The sequence below is a fragment of the Ipomoea nil genome, unplaced genomic scaffold, assembly GCF_001879475.1.
Source record: "Ipomoea nil cultivar Tokyo-kokei standard unplaced genomic scaffold, Asagao_1.1 scaffold2821, whole genome shotgun sequence".
Taxonomy (NCBI): Eukaryota; Viridiplantae; Streptophyta; class Magnoliopsida; order Solanales; family Convolvulaceae; genus Ipomoea; species Ipomoea nil.
Genome location: NW_017619249.1, coordinates 1,506,879 through 1,530,700, shown reverse-complemented (window position 1 = coordinate 1,530,700; position 23,822 = coordinate 1,506,879). Strand labels below are relative to the sequence as shown.

The 23,822-nt window shown below is 36.3% G+C and overlaps 2 protein-coding genes and 1 non-coding gene across 6 annotated transcripts; 2 read left to right on the top strand and 1 right to left on the bottom strand.

Moving 5' to 3' along the window:
- The first annotated feature begins 680 nt into the window (after window positions 1-680).
- On the top strand, window positions 681-4,250 carry LOC109158539 (UDP-D-apiose/UDP-D-xylose synthase 2-like). The gene is made up of 9 exons (XM_019306454.1): window positions 681-1,140; window positions 1,577-1,669; window positions 1,804-1,911; window positions 2,663-2,777; window positions 2,873-3,006; window positions 3,211-3,312; window positions 3,397-3,489; window positions 3,580-3,715; window positions 3,806-4,250. Exons 1-9 carry the CDS (start codon window positions 871-873, stop codon window positions 3,916-3,918), a joined length of 1,164 nt encoding a protein of 387 aa, XP_019161999.1. The 5' UTR covers window positions 681-870; the 3' UTR covers window positions 3,919-4,250.
- Window positions 4,251-4,942: 692 nt separating this feature from the next.
- Window positions 4,943-5,015, bottom strand: TRNAR-UCU. The gene has a single exon. It is a non-coding gene; the product is annotated as a tRNA-Arg (tRNA).
- A 4,254-nt stretch (window positions 5,016-9,269) lies between these two features.
- On the top strand, window positions 9,270-23,403 carry LOC109158528 (AP-2 complex subunit alpha-1-like). 4 transcript variants are annotated; one of them, XM_019306439.1, is made up of 27 exons: window positions 9,270-9,693; window positions 11,495-11,626; window positions 12,417-12,542; window positions 12,727-12,789; window positions 12,870-12,967; window positions 13,054-13,261; window positions 14,592-14,663; window positions 14,769-14,861; window positions 15,409-15,510; window positions 16,320-16,417; window positions 16,746-16,827; window positions 16,965-17,053; window positions 17,487-17,592; window positions 17,701-17,766; window positions 17,959-18,065; window positions 18,146-18,250; window positions 19,879-19,999; window positions 20,160-20,339; window positions 20,423-20,674; window positions 21,239-21,319; window positions 21,403-21,567; window positions 21,686-21,772; window positions 21,895-22,020; window positions 22,127-22,207; window positions 22,318-22,389; window positions 22,616-22,695; window positions 22,786-23,403. In XM_019306439.1, exons 1-27 carry the CDS (start codon window positions 9,562-9,564, stop codon window positions 22,931-22,933), a joined length of 3,072 nt encoding a protein of 1,023 aa, XP_019161984.1. In that variant the 5' UTR covers window positions 9,270-9,561; the 3' UTR covers window positions 22,934-23,403. The 4 variants fall into 4 exon arrangements, with proteins under 4 accessions (XP_019161984.1, XP_019161983.1, XP_019161986.1 ...); XM_019306438.1 differs by having other exon boundaries at window positions 20,160-20,342; XM_019306441.1 differs by having other exon boundaries at window positions 9,271-9,693; window positions 20,432-20,674.
- Window positions 23,404-23,822: the final 419 nt, after the last annotated feature.

Below are 23,822 nucleotides of genomic sequence, written 5' to 3'. Positions count from 1 at the left end.
AAACAGAGTCAGTAGTACTAAAATAATAATAATAATAATAATAATAATAATAATAATAAATTGCAACACAATTTTATACACTATAAATACGGTAGAAAAATGGTGAAAGTTTTGCAGATAAGAAGTCTCCCCAGTCCTCTCCTTATCGATGGTAAAAATAATTTTAAAAAATGACAGAAATGTGAAGGTGAAACATGCAATTTCTCAAAATATGACAAAAGAAAAAAGTTTGACGAAAATATGAAAACACATTTGAGAAATGCGTTTTATCATATTTTCGGTCAAACTTAAAACACGAGTGAGACTTGCATTTCTCGAGAAACGCAAATCTCACTTGCGTTTCTTGAGAAACGCAAACTTTTTTTAATTTTTTTTAAATTTTGATTTCTCCGGCGAAGGAGAAAGCAACCAAACCGGAGAAATTAGCGACCAGTTTTAGTCGCCGGCTTCTCTGGCGAAGGAGAAGAAAACATATTTTTCAAATATGTTTTTCATATTTTTGTCCAACTTTTTTTTGGGTCATATTTGGAGGAATTGTATATTTCACCTTCGTTCTGTCATTTTTCCAAAAATAATTAGGTGCTATCGTCTTCATTCTCTCATTCTCCAGTGGTCCACGTGGCAGCTTGGAACAGCGAGTAGAAATGATTACAAACGCGAGCGTGTGCAGATAACGGCGTATACTAGGAAATGAGCCGGGCCACAGACTCCGGGCATCTCTCCCCTCCCTCCTTTTTCCTCCTTTAAATGCCCAAAGCCTCCCCTCCACCACCGTGAAATCCAGAGAAATATCGCCATTTGTGTATAGAGAAAGCTGGGAGAAACTGAAAGCCGAGGAAGGAGAAGAAGAGAGTGCGAATTTCAGCGGAAATGGCAGGGAGAGTAGATCTCGACGGGAATCCGATAAAGCCGATTAAGATATGTATGATTGGCGCCGGAGGGTTCATAGGGTCCCACCTCTGCGAGAAGCTGATGTCGGAGACGCAGCACACGGTTCTCGCGGTGGACGTGTACAATGACAAGATCAAGCACCTACTCGAGCCCGCCTCCTCCCACCCCTGGGCCGATCGCATCCAGTTTCACCGCCTCAACATCAAGAACGACTCTCGCCTTGAAGGCCTCATCAAGATGGCAGATCTGGTAATTTTACTGGACTGCTGCTCTTTTAGTTGTACATGTTCTTCATTATCCGCATTTGTCCTTTTAAGCACCTGAATTTTGCGTAGATTTTAATTTTTAGATTGGCGTTGCATGGCGTTCTTTCGAGTACTGCCTTTCATTTCTCACCTTTGCCTCCTAAAATTTCTTTAACAATTTTATTTACATTTTCGAGAGTATTCGTATTGATGTTTCATGTTAATGGACCTCGTTTCGCTTACGAAGTAGTTTGTGGAAATGAGATCTAATTGTGCATAATGAGATTATTGAGAAAACTTATTGTCTCAATTATCGTAACGTGATAAAATTATTGTTATGTTATTTTAGATTCTTCTGCTGCTAACTGTGTTAGATATCATCCTGATTTGCTCTGATGATTAATGCAATTTGGTATTTACATTTTAATATCGTGTTGTAGACCATAAATCTTGCTGCGATCTGCACTCCTGCTGATTACAACACCCGTCCTCTTGACACAATTTACAGCAATTTCATTGATGCTCTGCCTGTGGTATGTTTATTTCTAATTTCAACAGTGTTATTGACTCTAGTTGAAATTGACTGTTCTTCCCTATAAAGAAGATTGGTTTTACTATTTTTGTTGGATTAGAAGGCCTTGACATTGATGTGGATTTCTGGCTTCAGGTCAAGTACTGTTCAGAGAATAGTAAGCGTCTTATTCACTTTTCTACCTGTGAAGTTTATGGGAAAACCATAGGCTGCTTCTTACCCAAAGATAGTCCTTTGCGGCAGGTGAGATTTCATTGTCTGGTGTCTTCTGTATTTTATTACATTTGAATTACTAAGTAGAAACTGGATGATTGTGCTGTTGAGCCCTTTTTTACTTTGGACTGATTGTGTCTTTGATGCATGACATGATACAGGTTTCCTCGTCATGTTTGTAATTTTGGAGTGTGTTTTTTTACTTAGTTGAGTTACTCTTACCATAGACTTGCAGACTTGCTTTTTTACTCTTATAATTGAATAGTTTTAATTGAAGTGAGAGTTATCCTACAAAAATTGGGTGGTATTGCTTCGAAATATTTGCTAGGTAAATAATGGAATTTCAGCTTATGTTGAATTAATCTTTATTACATTTTACTCATTTAAGAAGTTTAAAAACAAACTGGAGTTATATAATGATCTGTGGTTTCATGGGAGTCGGGAGAAGAGATATTTCAAAAATAGTGCAAGTTGTAATCTCTTTTATGTTTCTCTTGTGACACTTTATGACTCTTGTTCTGGTTATGATTGATGTCCAAAAGTTCTGTACTCAAAGTCCATGAGATAAAGTGTTAACAGTTTATGTCATTGGTTCACAGTTTTTGATATTATACATTTTTGGAATATACCTTCTGCAGTTTTACCGCCTTAGCTTTTGAAGTGCTGGTTGACTACCAGAAAAAATTTTCACTCTTCACTTCTCAAAATGCCTCAGTGTTTTTAATGGCATGCTTAGACTAAACTTGGGTATGTTCTAAATCATTTGTGCCATGTCTATTAGGATCCTGCGTACTATGTTCTTAAGGAAGATGACTCTCCTTGCATTTTTGGCCCCATTGAGAAGCAGAGGTGGTCCTATGCATGTGCAAAGCAATTGATTGAGAGATTGGTCTATGGTGTGTGAACTTTCTACTCTGGATCTAACTGGTATAGGAAATTTGAATCTCTCTTCAACATTTCTCACTTCCTGGTGTTTTTTTTTTTTAAACAGCTGAGGGTGCTGAGAATGGTCTAGAATTCACCATTGTGAGACCCTTCAACTGGATTGGTCCTAGGATGGATTTTATTCCTGGTATTGATGGTCCCAGTGAGGGTGTTCCAAGAGTTTTGGCATGCTTCAGTAATGTATGTATGATGTCTTTTATATACTGTATTACTTTTGGTACATATGAGGGAGGGTGGGATTTGCACCCAAAAAAACAAAAAAAAAGAATAGATTTAGCTCACCATTCATCAAACCGCAAACCCTGTGATGTCTTACAAATATGTATTAGTGGTTATCCTTTTGGTATCTAATATCTTTTATTATTGGCTCTCCTCTTTGCTCAGAACCTTTTGAGACGTGAACCATTGAAGCTTGTTGATGGAGGCCAATCTCAGAGAACCTTTGTATATATCAAGGATGCCATTGAAGCTGTTGTTTTGATGATTGTGGGTCTAACATCCTCATGCTTTCTGTTTTGCTTGCTTTTTTTAACACATGTTTGAGCTGATTGCTTATTTTATTTTCCTCAGGAAAATCCTTCAAGGGCAAACGGCCATATTTTTAATGTGGGCAATCCTAACAATGAAGTTACTGTGAGGCAGCTTGCTGAAATGATGACGAAGGTGAGATGAATGAATTTGGGGCAATGCAAACTGTAACAGAATGCTTAGCTTTGCAAAGTTTTCTTAGCTTGTTACTTTGCATTGACTCAGGTATATTCGAAGGTCAGTGGGGAATCTGCAATTGACAGTCCAACCTTAGATGTAAGCTCAAAAGAATTCTATGGTGAGGGGTATGATGATAGTGACAAGAGAATTCCAGACATGACAATAATCAACAAGCAACTCGGTATTCATTCTTTTTCCCATATTCTGTTAAATAAATAAATACACTAGGAGATTTATGATATAATGTGACAGTTGTGTGTGTAATGATCAGGCTGGAATCCTAAGACATCGTTATGGGACTTGCTTGAATCCACACTCACATACCAACATAGAACATATGCTGAGGCTATCAAGAAGGCAATTTCAAAGCCAACTGCAAGTTGAAGGAAAAACAGGGCGGATTTAAAGATGTTAAGTAAAACAATGTTGTCCAGATGATACGGAGTGGAGTAGAATTTTTTCTTGTGTTTTTTCCAATCGTACAATAGTAAGCAACCATGTATCAATGTCTTTAGACAGTAGATTTAGTTCAGAATTGTGGTGTAGTATGCTACTAGAGCTTTAGCTACTTTTTCAGGGCATCCTAGTACTGAAAGCATAATGTTCTTTTGTTGTCATAATATTGTCAATGTCAATGCTGCTGCTCATACTGAGGAGGAGCATGTTGTACCATTTTGTTTTGTGGTTTTACGTAATGGGTCGAGTTTGAAGTAATCTTCCAGCAGTTAGTAATACTTGATTGTTTCGATGATGGCCAACTTAGTTTCTAAAATAACGACTTCCTAGGTGTAACGGGATTTGATAAATTATTTATATTGGCGTTGATAGGCAAAATCATAAAACTTAACAAATAGCAGTTAGTAATACTTGATTGTTTCGATGATGGCCAACTTAGTTTCTAAAATAACGACTTCCTAGGTGTAACGGGATTTGATAAATTATTTATATTGGCGTTGATAGGTAAAATCATAAAACTTAACAAATAGCAGTTAGTAATACTTGATTGTTTCGATGATGGCCAACTTAGTTTCTAAAATAACGACTTTCTAGGTGTAACGGGATTTGATAAATTATTTATATTGGCGTTGATAGGCAAAATCATAAAACTTAACAAATAGCAGTTAGTAATACTTGATTGTTTCGATGATGGCCAACTTAGTTTCTAAAATAACAACTTCCTAGGTGTAATGAGATTTGATAAATTATTTATATTGGCGTTGATAGGCAAAATCATAAAACTTAACAAAAATCAAAATCATAAAACTTAACAAATAGCAGTTAGTAATACTTGATTGTTTCGATGATGGCCAACTTAGTTTCTAAAATAACAACTTCCTAGGTGTAATGAGATTTGATAAATTATTTATATTGGCGTTGATAGGCAAAATCATAAAACTTAACAAATATACACGCCCGGTGGGACTCGAACCCACAATCGCTTGATTAGAAGTCAAGCGCCTTATCCATTAGGCCACGGGCGCTTGTTGATAATGCTTTGTTTTTTTATTTATATATTATGATCCTCTCACCTTTGGTTTACGTACATATTTAAAGGATTTATAATTTAAAAATCAATGATACACCTCAAAGAGTAGAATGTAAAATATGAGCACACATTACGGAGTAAAAAATTGCTGATTGCATTAAGTTGATTTTTTGTTTTTATTTTCAAATTTTCGAGGAGGTAATGAAAAGAGAAGATCAAACTTATTAAAAGCGACGCGAGCGATTCGAAATCGCTTCGCCTTGGCGAGGCGCAGCTTTGTGACTAAGCGCGCGCCTTTTGCGCTGTTCGGCGGAAGCGGTGAAGCGCACAAATGCGTTGCTTTGTCACGAAAAGCGCAAGTCAACGGTCAGTTTTATTAATTAAAAAAAAAAAATCTAAGCTAATATCGCGCTGCGACTGGAGGAGAAGATTCGCAGAGAAAAAAAAAAACCTCTCCGCTTCTTTCCTCTACGGCTCTACCCCTCTCAAAGGCTCTAAGATGCTCTCCGTCTCTCCCTTCTCGCCGACCGCCGCCTTCGCGAGTCCTCTGTCCACTCGCCGTTCACACTGGTGAGTGGTCAGTGGTATCGCTGTTTACGTTTTTTTTTTTCCTCTTCCGTAAAGAGGGAAGATACATATGTTATATTATTTATATGTGAGTTGAAGCCTTGATTTATGTGAGTTAGGCAGATATGTTATATTATTTATATGTGAGTTGAAGCCTTGATTTATGTGAGTTAGGCAGTAGGCAGTAGCCTCTTAGGGCTTAGGAGTGTAGAATGTAGAGTGTTAGTGTCATAGTGTTATTGTGTTTTAGACATTTATCTTAAGCTCATTTAATAATTTATTTTTATTAAATGAATAAATGATAATAACTAATAAGATTAAGAGTTAATAAAAGTTAATAAATTTTGAAAATTACAATTTACAGTTAATTAGTTGAGTATTTATCACTTTAGGAGTTATTTTGGATGTTATTTTGCATAATTATTTGAAGTTTTTAACTATATATATGTATAATTTATATATATTTAAAGCGTCGCTTTTTGTGAAAAAGCGACGCTTCGCTTTGCGCTTTCGCTTTAAAGCAAAGCCCGGCCTTATCGCTTTAGTGCGCTTTTTCGCTTTAAAAAGTTTGGAGAAGATAAAAAGGCAGTTGGTCACTTTACTAGTTTTTCAAAAGATAGTTGAGACGCGTAAATGAGTTTTACTATTTACTTACCCACCTGCTTACTTTTTATTTGGATGACAAAGTAACGATGTTTTTCAACTAAAAAATTAGTGAATTTGTCTCTATTGTTTTATTCTTTATGAAAATGCAAATTATTTTATTTGCTGAATGTTATGAATATTAAGTGATGGCCATTATCATATGGTCTCTCCAGTATTCCACTCTCTCCTCCATTTAATATTGCATTACATAGTAGTTATTATGATGCATGTATAGACATAAAGCAAATTAAAGATGCTGATCAATTAAAATTGAAGAGGGCAACTCCATGAGTTCAAATTCTTCTTCTTGCTCTCTCTCAGGCATCCTTAATAATGAGGATTTTGGTGTGATTTTTGAAAAGTTTTTGTAGGTATGATTAGGAAAGATAAAATGAAATAAAAAATGGGAAAAAAAAAACAAAACAAAAGTCAATTTAAAAAAAAAAACAAAAACAAAACAAAAAAAAACAAAACAAAACAAAACAAAACAAATAGCCAAGGCTGTAATTAACGCGCCAAGCTAGGCGCAAATTGGCCTTCACGCAACCAACTGCAGTTGTTTATTTCATAAGATGGGTTCCACCAATTGACAAAATCCCCAAAATAATAGAAGCAACTCAACCCTTCTCTCACTTATTTCTCTCTCATCCACCATGGAATTTTTTTCTCAAATACCGTGAACAATCCCCTAATAGGGTTGCTCTTAGGGTGTGTTTGGAAACTCGGAAAATGATTTCTGGAAATCATTTTCCGGGTTTTGAGTGTTTGGTAAGTTGGAAAATAGTAAAGTCAATGAAAAATAGAGTTGGGTCAATGGAAAATAGAGTCTTTTTTATGGAAAATGACTTTCCCTTTTTTTGAGGGGAAGTCATTTTCCGTTTCAGCCTTCTTCTCCGCGTCTTCGCTTCTCGACGTCACATCTACTACAAGGGAGATGGAGGTTCAAGGGCTGCTCCACAACATTCCGGAAAATACTCCTCTGCCCGTCGCTGCTGAGGAAGACAGAGGAAGAAACTCAACCACCGCGTCGATCTGCCGGTCGCTGCCGCTGATCTGCCCTCACCGCCGCCTACCACAGCTGAAACCAGTGGCTCTGGTTTCTGGCCGAAAACCAGAGAACTTTTCTCTGGTTTCCGGCGGCGGAAACCAGAGAGCTCTCTAGTTTCCGTTTTTTTTTTTTTTTTTTTTTTAATTTTTAATAAATAATATTATTTGATTTTATAAATAAATATTATTATTTATAATATTATTGTAAATTTTATATATTTTAAACAAAATTAATTAATTATACAATTCTACATCATTTTCAGAAAATGAGCCAAACACCAAAATACAGTTTTGCATTTTACAGCCAAACACTGGAAAGGAAAATGACTTTTGAAAAATGACTCATTTTCGAGAAGTCATTTTCCAGAAATCATTTTCCTGCTTTCCAAACGGACCCTTAGAGCATTCACTAGTTAAATTTTTACACGATTTTTTATAATACACATAAGAGAGAGAGGATGAAAGAAAAAGAAAAAAACTGAAATCTAACACGGTACATGTATTAAAAAGAAACATTGCCCCTTAACGCGTCAGCGAGCACGAAACGCGCGCAAAAGTTAAAAATATCTTCTTCCACCTCCTTCTCTATTATCCAAGTCATCATGGACTCCACAAAAAACCAAGAAAATCCCAATGGTGTGGATGCTCTTAGCTCATTCCACTATTTTTTCTCTCTATGTTTTATGGTTTTACAACACTAAAATTTTAATTTAATTTTCATATTATGTATTAAATAAATATATTATAAGGTTAAATACATACGAGGTATTAGTTAAAGATCTCAAACTTATTAGATTAAGCCACGCAAATAAAAATTACACGACATTATCGACACAATACAAAGTGAATCACTATCATATTACTATGTATATTAATTTTTAGAGAAATATAAATATATTTTTAAGGGAAAATGGCACTTTTTCCCCCTTTGTTATATACTTATAGCACTTTTTCCCCCTAAATTATTTAAGTGGCAGTTTTTCCCCCTGATATATTAAATGGACATATTTACCCTTAAAATAAATATTTCATTTATTTTTCTTCTCCAACAAATTATAACCACGATTTGAAAAAATAAAATACATTAAGTGTTAAATTCAGAATATTTTAAAAATAAAAAAATAAAATTTTAAAAGAAAGTTTGAACCAACCGTTCAAATTGGATCCAAAATCGTGAATCGACGGTTCAAAATAAAACTCAAATCGCGATTATATATACTTATATGTGAGAGTCAATATAAATGCGGGAAAAAACATACACTATTTGCAAATATTATAATTCTAATTTAAGCTATTGCTAGTAGTTGTTCCGATTTGAACCTCCGGTTCACGATTCAGGATCCATTTTTTTTCCAGTTCACGATTTTAATAAACGGAAACCCAAATATTGGGTTATGTTATGAATCATAATCGAAATTTTTTAATTTGATTGCTATAGTGTTTGGTTCAGTTCGAACCGAACCGTGGTCATCCCTACGTATAAGTAATAATTTGGTGAAGAAGAGAAAAAAATAAAATATTTGTTTTAAGGGTAGAAATGTCCATTTAATATTATCAGGGAGAAAAACCACCACTTTTATAATAATTGAGGGGGCAAATGTGAATGCATGAATAACTCAGGGGGAAAAAGTGCTATAAGCATATAACACAGGGGGAAAAAGTGTCATTTTCCCTATTTTTAATATACTATCTAAAATAAACTTATAGTACACCAACAATAAATATGTATGAATGATTTGTCTCATTTGAGAGACCAGTATCACTCTAATTCATTACTCCCGTCAAACTTTTACCTTTGTAATAAAAGACAGCTCCAAAAAGTTCACTTTTTTAAAAAAAAATTATGAGCCCAACACCCACTTCCAGCCTTGCATTTACCAGACAGCAAATAATTTTAATACAAATATGAAAGGTGAAACTGTTAAAATTTTAATAGTAAAATGTAAGAAATATATATAAGAAAATGAAATGATGTCGAAATTAGACCAATAAGAAAGTCGTCTTCCTCCACTGGCCCGACGGCTGCTCCAATTTTTCTCAGTCCACCTTTCTCTCTCTAGATCACAATACACTTTCTCTATTCCCTCTTCTTTTCTCTCTCTATCTATCCATACAGAAGATACATACGCGCGTTTTTACACTGGGAGACGAATTGACAGAAGCGCATTTTTATGTGAGTTTGGAGGCTCGATCTTTGAAGGGAAGACCTTTGTGGAAACGTTGGATCGAGAAGAAATTGGGAGCCGCCTCTGAGCTGGATCGGATCTGAGCGTCCGGGGGAGATGGCGTTGTCTGGCATGAGGGGTCTGTCGGTGTTCATAAGCGACATTCGCAATTGCCAGAACAAAGAGCAGGAGCGTCTCCGCGTCGACAAGGAGCTCGGGAATATCCGTACTCGATTCAAGAACGAAAAGGTACGCCTCGCCTCGCCTCGCCTCACTCGCACCTATAATATTTTATACTTCGCTCGAATATATGCTCTGGAGTACGAACGATTGTTTTCCCTTGCGTTGCGATTTTGCTTTTTGTCAACTGCATTTCACTTTTGAATCTGATGTTGAAAAGGTCCAGCTGAAGCATCACTATTCCATGGTGTTTTGAAATGGAATTTGGTGAATATTGTTTCAACTTCGTGTTCGTCCAATTAGGCTATCAGTTCGAAAGCTTTGGGGTGATAGTTTCCTGTATCAGTGTACTGGAGCATAATGCTGAATTTAGGAGAAATAATGAGCTTGGTTTAATTAGGTTATATGCTTACGAGCTTAGAAATGAGAGTATCAAGTTAAGGAGGTGTAATTTCTAGAAAAGAATGTATTTCAAAGCTGATTAATAGTTTTTGTTAAGAGCAGCAATTGAACTACATTTTGTTGGGGTGATCTCCTGATTATGGGATTACAATTACAGAATTTTATTGTATTGAATTAACTGCACAAACAAATATCCTTCTTGTTAAGTCAAGACTAGATAGCAGTTTGAATTTCCATTTGACCCGAGTTTGCTTGCGGTTTGTCAAACTATATGCTTCAACTGAGTTTGCCAATCTAATGTGATTGGGAGTAAGTTATGAAGTGATAACCATAGTGTGTGCAATGAAATTATGCTTGTGAAGAGCATTTTACGATTGCAATAAGTTTTGTAATGGACGATCTATGGTACTGCTCTAACTCAGACTTATGTGAAATGAAATTTGATCTACCTGAACACTGAGGGTGGTTAGTTGCTGGAAAGGTTGCCACTTTTTGTTCTTGGAAGCTCACACTTAACTCACTAATAATGAATCATGTGCTTGACTTTATCACTGTCATGGAGAAATAGTTAAGGGTTATAATATTCACAGGCAAATTAACTGCAGACTAGTCTAGAACAACACAGCCTTTCAGGTTAATGTTTAGTCTCTGAAAGAGATACATTTGTGACTCAAGTAACATATGAAAGGTGGCGTATTGTTGTTGAGAAACTTTCTTCCCTTGGCCTTATAATGGATATCTTGAAGGCTTTACGAAGATTTTATTAGGTTGCTTACATTTCCTCTAGTATCAGAAGTATTTTGTCTGCTTGAATGCTTGATGAGGCATATTCCTCTAAGGACTTCTTAATTTGTTAAGATGTGAGACAAATAAAATATAATATGGCCTTTATCTGCTCTGTTATTCTCATATTTGGTTAGTACTGAGGTCATCAACAAACTGATCAGCTTCCATTGCCTAAAGAGTAGTAAATTGAACACAAATTCTATTTTTGGATATATGTCAAATCAGAATACACAGTCTATTTTTCAAAAAACAAGGACAGATAGTGAAATGATGGTAAATCAATGCATTCTTTTTGTGAGCTCTGCATTTCATTTAATAAAGTGTGGGACCTAATGTATTCTTTCTGTAAACTCTGCATGTTGCCTCATATAGCAAGTGTGAGTGACAACTGACAAGGTTTATTTTATTGGAAGATATACAACTATAAGTGGTTCTATCTTTGGTCTATTTTCTTTTACTTCATATGCAAACATTTTGATAGACTATGAAGTATGAACTATTGGTTATGCATTTTGCATATAAATGTATTGACAAAATCAAGATAAAGAATTTAATTTAGTTACTGAGCCTATGCTATTTTGAAATTTTGCTCTTCATCTGTTATCCCAAAACTAGGTGCTTGTTTTTGTTTTATTATGTAGTGACTTTGCTCCTCCTGTTTTATTTTTATTTCTTTTAACAGGGTTTGACACCTTATGAGAAAAAGAAATATGTTTGGAAAATGCTTTACATATTTATGCTTGGTTATGATGTGGATTTTGGTCATATGGAAGCTGTTTCTCTAATATCTGCTCCGAAGTATCCTGAGAAGCAGGTAATGTGCTTACTTATTATTCTTGTATTTCTATAATTTTGTGCTTCATTCAGTATACACACACAGACACGCAGAGGATGGTAGTATTTTCTTCCAATGAAAACATTTTCAATTCCTTGAGCACAAGGAGTTTGAATTCTAGGGGAAAGGGGAATTCCTATTTTAGGAACTGGGATTCAGTGAAATTAAAGATCAAGCAAATGAAGAATGGCAATTCCTCTGGAATTGACCAAAAATGTAATTGCTAATTTGCTATAGTATTTTGTGAACCAAATGAGCTGCTATAGTTATACCAAGAGCACCACATGGGACTTGTGCTCCTTTTTCATTGGTTGATTTATTTTAATAAGGTACATAAATAATATCTATTGTGAGCAAACATGATGACGTCCTAATTTACCTCAAGACAGGGATGGGGTTGAATTAGGGTATTGAAAATTTGTACTAATCCTATTTGATTATAAACCTTAAGTTCAATTTTATGCAACTCTAGATGGTCAAGAAGAATTGCAGGCTTGTATACAAGAAAGGAACAAATAAATTCAAGTTCTTTGATTTAGAAATTTGATCAGTTAAGATGTTATGTGATTCAAAACATAATAGTATTGGTGTATCAAAAAATTAATGCAATATTGAATATAGGTAATGGATATACATATGTGTGTCTGTGTGCATGGAGTGTACAGACGTGTGCACACAGTGTTTTCTATTTTTAGATGCAATTGGTTTCTTTTTATGAGTTCAGTAATGAGAATACTTATGCTTGATTAATTGCTTTAACTTTTTTCAGGTTGGTTACATAGTCACATCATGTTTGCTCAATGAGAATCATGACTTCTTGCGATTAGCAATTAATACTGTGCGGAATGACATAATTGGACGCAATGAGACATTTCAGTGTCTAGCACTAACATTGGTATGATCATTGATCCACTTGCAGTTCCAAATTCTTATCTACTAAAATCAAATCAACTCAACTAAGCTTACTCCCAATCTGCTCCTGGTCATGGTTCTATTTTTCTATTCTGTTTTGTTAAGGTACAAGTTTTTATAGATTATTATCTTTGTGCACAATTTCAATTGCTGCATACTCTGTGTAGGTTGGAAACATAGGTGGAAGAGAGTTTGCTGAGTCTCTGGCACCTGATGTCCAAAGGCTGCTGGTAAGAGGATATATGTTTTAGCATTTTCTTAGAATTAGAGTATCACAAAGGATGTGCTTGACTGTTCAATTTCTGCTCAGATTTCAAGTAGTTGCCGGCCACTTGTAAGGAAGAAAGCTGGATTGTGTCTCCTACGCCTATTTAGAAAAAATCCTGATGTTGTGAATGTAGATGGATGGTCAGTATGATTATGCTTTCATATAGTTTATTTATGGAATTACTCAACTTTTATTTCAGTTGATTGTAGTTTTTCTCGTACTGCAGGTCAGATCGAATGGCACAACTATTGGATGAACGTGATTTGGGTGTCTTAACGTCATCCATGAGTCTACTGGTTGCTTTAGTATCAAATAACCATGAAGCATATTGGAATTGTCTTCCAAAGTGCGTTAAGATATTGGAAAGACTTGCCAGGAATCAAGATGTTCCTCAAGAATATACTTATTATGGAATTCCATCTCCTTGGCTTCAGGTCTTGTCTACTTTTTTTTCTCTGTGATTAGAAGTGCCAGTAATCTGAACTCTAATTAATAACTAAAAACTGATTTTGTCATCCATGCACCTTATTGAAGTACATGAGGCCTGTTTAGATTAAAGTTTACAGTTTTCTAGTATTTAAAGTTATCATTTTCCATGGGAAAACTAGAAAACACGTTCAAATTTAATTATTTTACTATTTTCCTATTTATGAAATATGGAGTTAAGATTCTGTGGTGAATGATATTTGAGATAGATTAAAAATTTCACATATTGGTGTGAATTGTTGCTTTCAATTTAGATTGTAACATGGTCCACCATTATTTTGGACATTTGAAACTTCTAGCGTCTAAAAGTCATTATAAAACCAATTCAAAAATGAAGTTTGGATTTTAGATTGTTATATTTTGCGTTGGGTTTCATAAAGTCATATATTGTTATAAATTTTGTATTGTTTGAATAATTTGAGTCACATTTAAAGTTTAGATTGCCATATCCAAATTTGGTTGTGATATGACACAGAATTATCTCAAATTAAATGTCACTATGAAAATTTACTCTAAAAGTAAAAATTTTATTTTTGGTTATATAAATTTCAAGTCAAATTTCAAATTCAATATTTGAGTTTTGTGTCATCCAAATAACATGTGTCTAACCCTTTATAGTGGATGGTGTTCAATATTTGAGTTTTGTGTCATCCAAATAACATGCGCCTAACCCTTTGTAGTGGATGGTGTGTGATGAGCGATAATAATCAGTTTTGGTGGTTGATGAAAGCATACTTTCGATGGCTAGTGGTACTGATTGTGGTAATAAATGAAGGTTGGATAATTGTGTTAGGGTGGTATTAACGGTGTTGTGGGTGGAAGTAGGCTGTGGTAATAATGGTGATAATGATGTTGCTTTCGTAATGGAGAGAGATAGCTGGTGATAATTGTGAGTGATGGTTAATGTGTTTTTGAATTTAGAAAATCTATGGAAAAATGATTTCCATTTACTGTAGAAAATTTGGTGAGCATCTTCTTGGTGTTCCCCAACCTTCTTTGTTAAGATATAGAAGATTCCTCAATTTGCCATTTCCTGTTTCAGTTAAAAAAAAAACTGGAGAATTTTCAAGGACTGAATAGGGGCCATGGATGTGACACTTCAACTGTTAACTCTGCTTAGGAATCAATTTGAGTATTTGACACACTGATACAAAGAACAATGAGCATGGTTGAGGCGGGCATAGAGGAGATTTTTTACTATTGATAGGAAATATAATATAATGAGCTTAATCTGATCAATAACATTAAGCATCCTACTTATTCTTTTATGTTATGCAGGTGAAGACAATGAGAGCTCTTCAATACTTTCCGACTGTAGAAGATCCAAACACTCGAAGATCATTGTTTGAGGTCCAGTCTCCTTCACTTTAGCACAAAAACAACAAGGAAATATATTTTGTTAATGGTAAACCATTTGTAGGATTCTTTTAATTGGGTTTCTTGATCATTGATTAGGTTTTACAACGGATACTAATGGGAACTGATGTTGTGAAGAATGTGAACAAGAACAATGCCTCACATGCAGTTCTCTTTGAAGCTCTTGCTCTTGTAAGTTCACTAGAAAGATGGAGAAGCATTGCTGTTTGAAATGTAATTAGTTGATATTTTCCTGATCTAATTGTTGTCTAGATTTGCTTTTTATTTTAATTTTTGTATTTGGTTTTAATAGGAAGTACACAACATGCTGTTGTTTTGATTACGACAAAGTCATTTCTTTTCAGTTTTAGATCAATTTCTTCACACTCAAAACAAGTTTCAACATTTTCCTTCATTCCTTGATTTAAATAAATGCAATGGTGCCTACAGTAATTGCTTTGCCCTTATTCGCATATTAATATATTATATATTTCTACATCAATTGAATACTTGTTGACCACTATTTGACATATTTTTCCAGCATCTACTTATTACACATATGTTCAGATCCTTATTTGGTGTTCAAGGAATTCTTGAACTTCTGTTAATTTTTGTTACAGTGCTCTTGCTAAAACTGTGTGCAGTTTTCATTTATTTATATTTCCCTGTTTTCAGCTAACACCTTCAAAGTCACTTTCATGTCTCACTTAGTGACTGTGTTCTGATTGCTGTGATGCAGGTCATGCATCTGGATGCTGAAAAAGAAATGATGTCTCAATGTGTTGCATTGCTTGGAAAGTTTATTGCTGTTCGTGAACCAAATATTCGATATCTTGGTTTGGTAAGCCATATATGTTTGTTTATCAGCTTTCTCACTTCTTACCATTAACTTTTATAGGCCTCGTTTTCATCTTCCCCTTTTCAGAATTTTGTTGTCCCTATTTTCTGTCTTATTGCTTGTACATCATAGTTTGAAGGGAAAAGGGTCAAATAAGCCCTCAAACATTACCCAAAAGTGCAATTAAGCCCTCCAACATTAAAAAAGTTCAATTAAACACTCAAACTTGTCATTTTGGTACATTTAAACCCAAATGAGCGGTTGTTCACCTGAAACAACCGGTCATAAATTTTCCATCCAACATTCCGGCGACCGGCAAACGTAATGCTACCGGCATCGATGTATGGAACGGGAAAGAGATGACTTCCAACCATCTGCTCGTCTTCTCCAATTGAGAAGACGAACAGACTGGTCGACTTCTCCACTGGAGAAGACGACCAGTGCGGTCGTCTTCTCCCGGACTGGTCGTCTTCTCCATTGGAGACAACCAGTGCTGTCATTTTCTCCGGAGCAGATGGTTGGAGGTCGTCTGTTCCCCGTTCCATACATCGACGACCGGTAATAGGTTCGACGGCCGCCAGAATGTTGGACGGAAAATTATGACCGGTTGTTTTGGGTGAACAACCGGTCATTTGGGTTTAAATGTACCAAAATGACAAGTTTGAGTGTTTAATTGAACTTTTTTAATGTTTGAAGGCTTAATTGCACTTTTGGGTAATGTTTGAGCCTTGAGGGCTTATTTGACCCTTTTCCCTAGTTTGAATAACTGATTCTGCAAAAACTAATTTCTAATGGTTATTTCTCATTTACAGGAAAATATGACTCGGATGCTCATGGTTACAGATGTACAGGACATTATCAAAAGACACCAACCACAGATTATTACATCACTGAAGGATCCTGATATCAGGTTAACTGTTTTTTCTTCACCTCCCGTCGCTTGAGCCATAGATCTCTCATTGTTTGTTGGAGACATTAGTCAATGGCCAATTTCAAAAGTCCATGGCAGAACTTGAAACTAGATAAAATCTAAGACATAAATAATAAATTTGGCTGTCAGATGCAATTATCTGATAGATATGTCAAGAAGCTCCATATAGACATATCTTAATCGTTACAACATACTACTCTTTTCCTTGTGTTTTCACATATGCACTTAAAACTTCCAAAGTTATGATAAACTTTAGTTATTTACTTTCTGTTGTTTTCTGGTCTTGATGATAAATTAATCCAAACAGTATTAGAAGACGTGCTCTTGATTTGCTATATGGAATGTGCGATGTTTCTAATGCAAAGGACATAGTTGAAGAATTATTGCAGGTAAAAGTCACTGGATCATTCTTGATCCGTGTTCAATTTTCCTCGACAAGCTTTTCTTGTAAAGTTGTCTATTAAAATCTTATTGAAATTTCCCTATAATGTTGAAAAAACTGCTACTGACTTTTATTAATTCTCAGTATCTCAGTACAGCAGAGTTTGCAATGCGCGAGGAGCTGTCACTAAAGATTGCAATTCTTGCAGAGAAGTTTGCCCCTGATTTGTCATGGTAAGTACGTGGTGGTATTTTATTTATTCAATTGACCTAGCAATAGAGCATAACACATAAGTTTTTAGTTTTCACATATATTAGCTAAGTGTTTGTTCACTGATTTCTTGTTTTGTTTTGTTTTTTTATTTTATTTATTTATTTTTTAATTTTTATTTTTAACATGGTTGTGTCATAGTACAAATTCCTCAATTTGGATGAATATCGTGTCTTATCATTAGATTAGTCACCTTTTTATTTTATGTGAAGGTAACTAAACTTACAAAATGTTCTTTAAGTGTTCTGTTGATTTACTCCTTGGAGCCTTAAGGGCATTATTCTTTCAGCTAAGATTCAGATTTAGATAAAATTTCTTTGAAAAGATAATTCTCTGTCTTCATACACAATACAGTAAAGTTATCTCCCACCCTCTCCGTGGTGGGTTTATTGACAGGTATGTTGATGTGATCCTTCAATTGATTGACAAGGCTGGAGAGTTTGTCAGTGATGACATTTGGTTCCGTGTTGTGCAGTTTGTTACAAACAATGAGGATCTACAGGTAACTAATACAGTAATACCTGATCTCTTGTCCATACAGATAAATCTTTTTTGCTTCTTCTAAACAATTTCTCAAGTAACTTCATTCTTTTTCCCCCCCTTATATTAGCCGTATGCAGCTTTGAAAGCAAAAGAGTATCTTGATAAGCCTGCTATTCACGAGACAATGGTCAGGGTATGTTTATCTGCCTTTACACTTAATGATTTTTGAAATGTATTGTACTCTATCAGAGCATTGCTTGCTAATTTAAGAATGTTGATGTGGTAGGTGGTCTCTATAGTAAGAGTAACAATATAGACTTAAACACCTTGCTGGCATTTTAATTTGGATCATTGAAGTATGATTTGAATTTATATAATGTAACAGGTGAGTGCATACATCCTTGGAGAATACAGTCATCTTCTGTCAAGACGGCCTGGGTGTAGTCCAAAGGAAATCTTTAGTGTGATACATGAGAAGCTTCCTGCTGTTTCGTAAGTTTTGGCCTTTGATATTGTCTTTCCATTGTTAGCGATTATCTCATATATAAGTTTAACAAATTGAGATTGTTCAGGACTTCAACAATTCCTATTCTCCTTTCAACATATGCTAAGATTTTGATGCACACCCTACCAGCAGATCCAGAGCTGCAGAATCAAATTTGGGCAATCTTCAGAAAGTAAGATTTGTACTTTGTCAAGCATATTCATTCTCTTGCTGATATATTAAAAGACCATTAAGTTACTTGTTAAACAATAAACTATCTTGTATATTTCTGTATGTTCAGTGTCAATGTACAAGGAAGTATAGAGCTATTTATATTAGACAAGAACTAATCCTAGCCATAGGTTTCAAATACCTAAAATTAAGGCTAAGAGAGATCCTCTCAACTAACACCCTATTTCTCTAACACTCCCCCTCAAGTTGGAGCATCCAACTTGTTACATATGTATCACATGAACCATAGGACTCCACACCTAGACTATAAGCCCAAGTCTTGAACCACTCGAACAACCTTCGAACCACGCTGTGCCAAACCAGTCCACAACGTACCTTGTCGCACCAACAACACTTCTACGGAGTCAACAAAAACTAGGCCAACCACCACAGCGCCGCACCTGCCTCTCACTCCCCACACCCTTATCACCGCTGCCTACCACAGCGTACCTGCCTCTCACTCCACAAACCCTTGGCGCTGCTAGACCACAGTGCACCTGTCCCTCTCACCATGCACCCTTATCAACGCTGGCTAACACCACAACGGTTCCCTGGTGCATGCACGTAAACTGATTCACTCTGAATCATTCTTCAGCCGTCGGCCTCCCCCGCGGCATATGCCAGGTCCGCCCCACTCCTGGCACCTGTGCTGCCCTTCTCAACTCAGACCCTATAGCACCCCTGTTTACGCACACTGAACAAGCTGCACTTCTCAACTCAGACCCTCGAATTGCTCCCATATCAAATTAATTTAGAGCGAAAAACTATGATAAACAAAATACAAAGGTCAAGACTTATTAATACGGATACGATAAACAAAAGAAAACTACTGCCTAATTATTTCTCAGCTTCGTGGACCCAGACCACCCAGCTTCATGGACCTCAGACCACCCAGCTTTGTGGACCTCCCCTACCATCTCTCTCGGTTGTCTCTCTTTCTCGGCTGACACCAGACTGGTGAACAAACAAATCCCCGCTGCCGTCATCGGGGGATATGAACCCAAACCCCTCACTGAACCACTCGACGCAGCCCTCCATCCTCTCACTCTCCTCAGCCATAATAGACAAAACGGACCAACCTGAAAACGCAGCAGTCCAAAACGTAGCAGTCCAAAACGCAGTAGTCCAAAACGTAGCAGTCCAAAACGCAGTAGCCCTTCACAACACCGGAGTACACCACCACTGCAGACGCGTTGGGTGTCCAGAGACGAGCCCAACAGTACCGGCTGCGACCGGAGAAGACGCCAGAGAACTGCCCACACGCCGGCGCGTGGCGTCGGAACCCTAGGACTGCGCCGGCGCGTGAGGACTCCGGTGGCCGCTCCGCCTCTCCCGCCGGCATCGCCTCCTCTTTCCGACCAACACCCACTACCCAGTCACCTCAAGGCTCTGATACCATGTTAAACAATAAACTATCGTGTATATTTCTGTATGTTCAGTGTCAATGTACAAGGAAGTATAGAGCTATTTATATTAGACAAGAACTAATCCTAGCCATAGGTTTCAAATACCTAAAATTAAGGCTAAGAGAGATCCTCTCAACTAACACCCTATTTCTCTAACATTACTTGATAAAATACATGTTTTCAGATATGAAAGCTGCATTGATGTTGAAATACAGCAACGGGCTGTAGAATACTTAGAGCTGAGTAAAAAAGGTGCAGTTTTGATGGATGTATTAGCTGAAATGCCAAAGTTCCCTGAACGGCAGGTATGCTTAATTGCTTTCACAGTGACCTGGCTCTTTATATGATTTATCCACTTATTAGGAAAAATGACCACTCCTGCATGGTTCACGTTTGCAATATTTAAATATTAATTGTTTATTCTTTAACCCTATGAACAAGTATTAATTTTATTTCTGAATTCAGTCTGCGCTGATAAAAAAGGCTGAGGACTCTGAGGCTGATACTGCTGAACAAAGTGCTATCAAGTTGCGTGCACAGCAGCAACAGCCTTCTAATGCACTGGTAGTGACTGACCAACGGCCAGCTAATGGAAGTCCACCTGTTAGCCAGCTAGGTCTTGTAAAAATTCCAAGCGTGAGCAATGTGGTAAGTTTCCCCAACTAGATTTTTATAGACTATAAGATTGATTTCAGCATCTGTCTATTTGGTAACAATTAGATATTTAGCATGAACAGGACCATAACTCAGTAGACCAAGGGATTACTCAGGCAAATGGGACTTTGACTGTAGTTGATCCTCAACCCCCTTCAGCACCTTCTCCTGATCTTCTTGGAGATCTTTTAGGTACTATGGCTATTGAAGGCCATCCTGGTGATGTCCAAGGTGAGAAGAATTTGGCCTCTGGTGTTAAAGGTGACTCAAATGTGGAGGAGGCTTTAGCACTTGCACCAGTTGAAGAGCAGACAAATACTGTGCAGGTACTCTTGACTACTTGTATATTCTAAAGTCCTTCAGCTAGAGACTAATTGTATAATTACTACTGATTTCTACTCTTCAGTAGCTGAAAAATGTTTAGCCCCTGCCCTTTGTGAATTAGGTTTTTATGGCTTTGCAAATCTAATGCTTTCGACAGCCATTGCGACTGATGTAGCTAACCTAAACTTGTAAGCGGCAGGATTTTGACTTGTATACTATAAATTACTTTTGTGTTGCTGCACAAGTTAGAGACCTTAAAATGGACACATTAGCTTCAATGTCATTACTAGAACTTAATTGTTTTTCTTCCAAGTGTGTACTGTGCTTGGGATTACTATGTTATGATCTGGTGCTCAAGGCTGTAAACATTTTTTAAATGAAAACATAAAATTGCATTCTTCTTTAGAAAAGTTTAAGCATCCCTTGGTGTCTAAGCTGCTGAAGGCTGGAAAGACAATTATTTCATCTTTGGTTTCTAAAAGCATCTAATGATTCAATGTCCAGAAGAGTGCTTGCTACCTATTATGATCCATTGTGCATCTAAGTGTCTTGTTTTATCTTTACAGCCAATTGGAGATATCACAGAAAGGTTTCAAGCTTTATGTCTCAAGGATAGTGGTGTATTATATGAAGATCCATATATTCAGGTAAAGAATCGGTCTGTAGTGCATTTGTAACTGTTGAATGTGAACTTAAGCTAATCTATATATATATATTTGCTTATTTCTAGATTGGTATAAAAGGTGAGTGGCGAGTGCATCAGGGACGGCTTGTCCTCTTTTTGGGGAACAAGAATACTTCTCCACTCACATCAGTTCAAGCTATAATATTGCCTCCATCACATCTAAAAATGGAACTGTCATTAGTACCAGAGACTATTCCTCCACGTGCACAGGTTATATTGCTGATTCTACTTTTTGTCACAAGTGGACCTTGTGATAACTTTCTTCTTTTATTTGATCCATGTTTGTTAAATTTTACTTGTATCTCAAGATTGAAATAAACTTCACCAGGTTCAATGTCCACTTGAAGTGGTCAACCTCCGTCCAAGCAGGGATGTAGCTGTTCTTGATTTCTCTTACAAGTTTGGGACACATATGGTATCATCAGTTATCAACATTTTTTATTATTATTAAAATCTGTTGCAACAAAGGCAATAACTAAAGAATGGACAGAAAATGCCTTATTTCATGGCTAACCATGTATTCCTGCACATTGAAAGGTCAATGTTAAACTTCGGCTTCCAGCTGTCTTGAATAAGTTTCTTCAGCCTATACCTGTTTCCGCCGAAGAATTTTTTCCACAATGGAGATCACTATCTGGACCACCATTGAAGCTCCAAGAAGTGGTTTGTGCTTTTAAAATACCATTGCATGCTTAAGATAAGAATCATCTATACATACAGTATTGGGAAATGTATAAATCTAACCTTGTTTAGCTATGATATTGATCAGGTTAGAGGTGTAAGACCAATGTTACTTGCGGAAATGGCAAACTTATTCAACAGTTTCCGATTGATGGTTTGTCCGGGTCTTGTAAGTAACCTACACTTCTTTTTCTGAGTCTCAATTTATTTATTTTTTATTATTAATCTTAATGTCCTTAATTAACTTGAAATTTGCACTCTGATTTCTTAATTATGCAGGATCCTAATGCAAATAATTTGGTTGCTAGCACAACTTTTTATTCAGAGAGTACTAGAGCCATGTTGTGTTTGGTAAGCATATACAGAAGTTCCAGTTTGAATTCCCTCAATAGATAGAAAATATAAATGATCACTTCACTGAAGGACACCGATGTTGTCCATTTCCATTAAGCACTCACTCAAAATACTCACTTCTACACATGTTTAGGGTTTTGGTTATGGGTTCTGAGTTTATCGTGTGTGTTTATATTAGATAGATTCATCTACAACTACGATCTAATATCATTGCAATGCACAGATACGAATAGAAACAGATCCAGCAGATAGAACTCAGTTGCGCATGACAGTTGCTTCTGGGGATCCTACGCTAACTTTTGAGTATGTCAAATATATTTTGGATAAGAATAGTTTGGGTTTTGCTTTCAGAACATTATGAATGATTGATCAGCTTAATCGTCTGTCATATAGGTTGAAGGAGTTTATTAAGGAACAATTAGTTGCCCTTCCTACGGCAGCTCCCAGGCCTGCCACACAAGTGCCTCCTCCGCAACCTCAGCCAGCTAGCCAACCTACGGCAAAATCAGATCCCGGTGCTTTGCTTGCCGGTTTGCTCTAAGTCCGTCATTCTCATCGAAGTCGTGGTACAACCAACAACAATTTGTAAAATTTGTTTATACGTCAAGCCCGCACCATGCATGTAAAAGGTAAAGGCGGCGGGTGGGTGTTGAACAAGAAAATGCTGAGAGGGCTGGCGGGAGAGGAGTAATGGGGAGCTTGCTTGTTTTCGATTGGTGGATGGCATAGATATGAAGGGTCTGGGTCTGGTTGCATTTTTGCGATTCTTTTGCACGATTACATTGTGCTCTGTGAGGTTTTAGGGTTCGTTCTAGGACAAGGGTTTATTATTACTTATTTTTGTTGTTTTTTGCAGTCATGGTTTCATCAGGTTTTACACGATTGATTTGTGTAGCATGAATAGCAAGCATCAAATGGCGGAATGAATGGATTGGTTGTAACTATTGCATTACCCTATGTATTTTAGTTACTGATATTTTTAAATGAGAAGAAGTGATTCAGAAGCGTTCATTGCTTGCCCCTTGTCATTTCAAAATCTAATGCGTCACAATATCCTCTCATTTAACACCTTAATTTGATTTCCCTACATGTGAGGTTGAGTTTTGTTCCTTTCTTTCCTGGTTTATGCATTTGAAAATGATGGTATGTTTTTTTGGGGTGATAGACGAAGGAAATTCGCAGTCTTATGACCCTATTTGATAGAGGACTGTAAGGAAGTAAACTAGTTTAGGTTACTCATAGCTGATTAGTTCAATCGTTTTTTTTTTTTTTTTTTTTTTTTATTTTATTTTATTTTTTGACTTGAGAGAGATGGGAAAACCGTAGCTTGTGTGATGGGTTTGATTGAAAGGCGTTGACAAAAATTGAATTTGCGACATTTTAGTACGAGAATTGTAATAAGAATTGAATTTATGACATTTAGCACAATA

What these genes read in the sequence shown, in the direction of transcription:
- LOC109158539 (XM_019306454.1), top strand. Translation starts at nt 871, where the DNA reads ATGGCAGGGAGAGTAGATCTCGACGGGAATCCGATAAAGCCGATTAAG. An exon ending in TCATCAAGATGGCAGATCTG is followed by an intron (nt 1,141 to 1,576) that starts GTAATTTTACTG and finishes ATCGTGTTGTAG; the next exon opens with ACCATAAATCTTGCTGCGAT. An exon ending in AATAATCAACAAGCAACTCG is followed by an intron (nt 3,716 to 3,805) that starts GTATTCATTCTT and finishes TGTAATGATCAG; the next exon opens with GCTGGAATCCTAAGACATCG.
- LOC109158528 (XM_019306438.1), top strand. Translation starts at nt 9,562, where the DNA reads ATGGCGTTGTCTGGCATGAGGGGTCTGTCGGTGTTCATAAGCGACATT. An exon ending in CTGAAGGATCCTGATATCAG is followed by an intron (nt 16,418 to 16,745) that starts GTTAACTGTTTT and finishes TAATCCAAACAG; the next exon opens with TATTAGAAGACGTGCTCTTG. An exon ending in TTCCAAGCGTGAGCAATGTG is followed by an intron (nt 20,343 to 20,422) that starts GTAAGTTTCCCC and finishes TTAGATATTTAG; the next exon opens with CATGAACAGGACCATAACTC.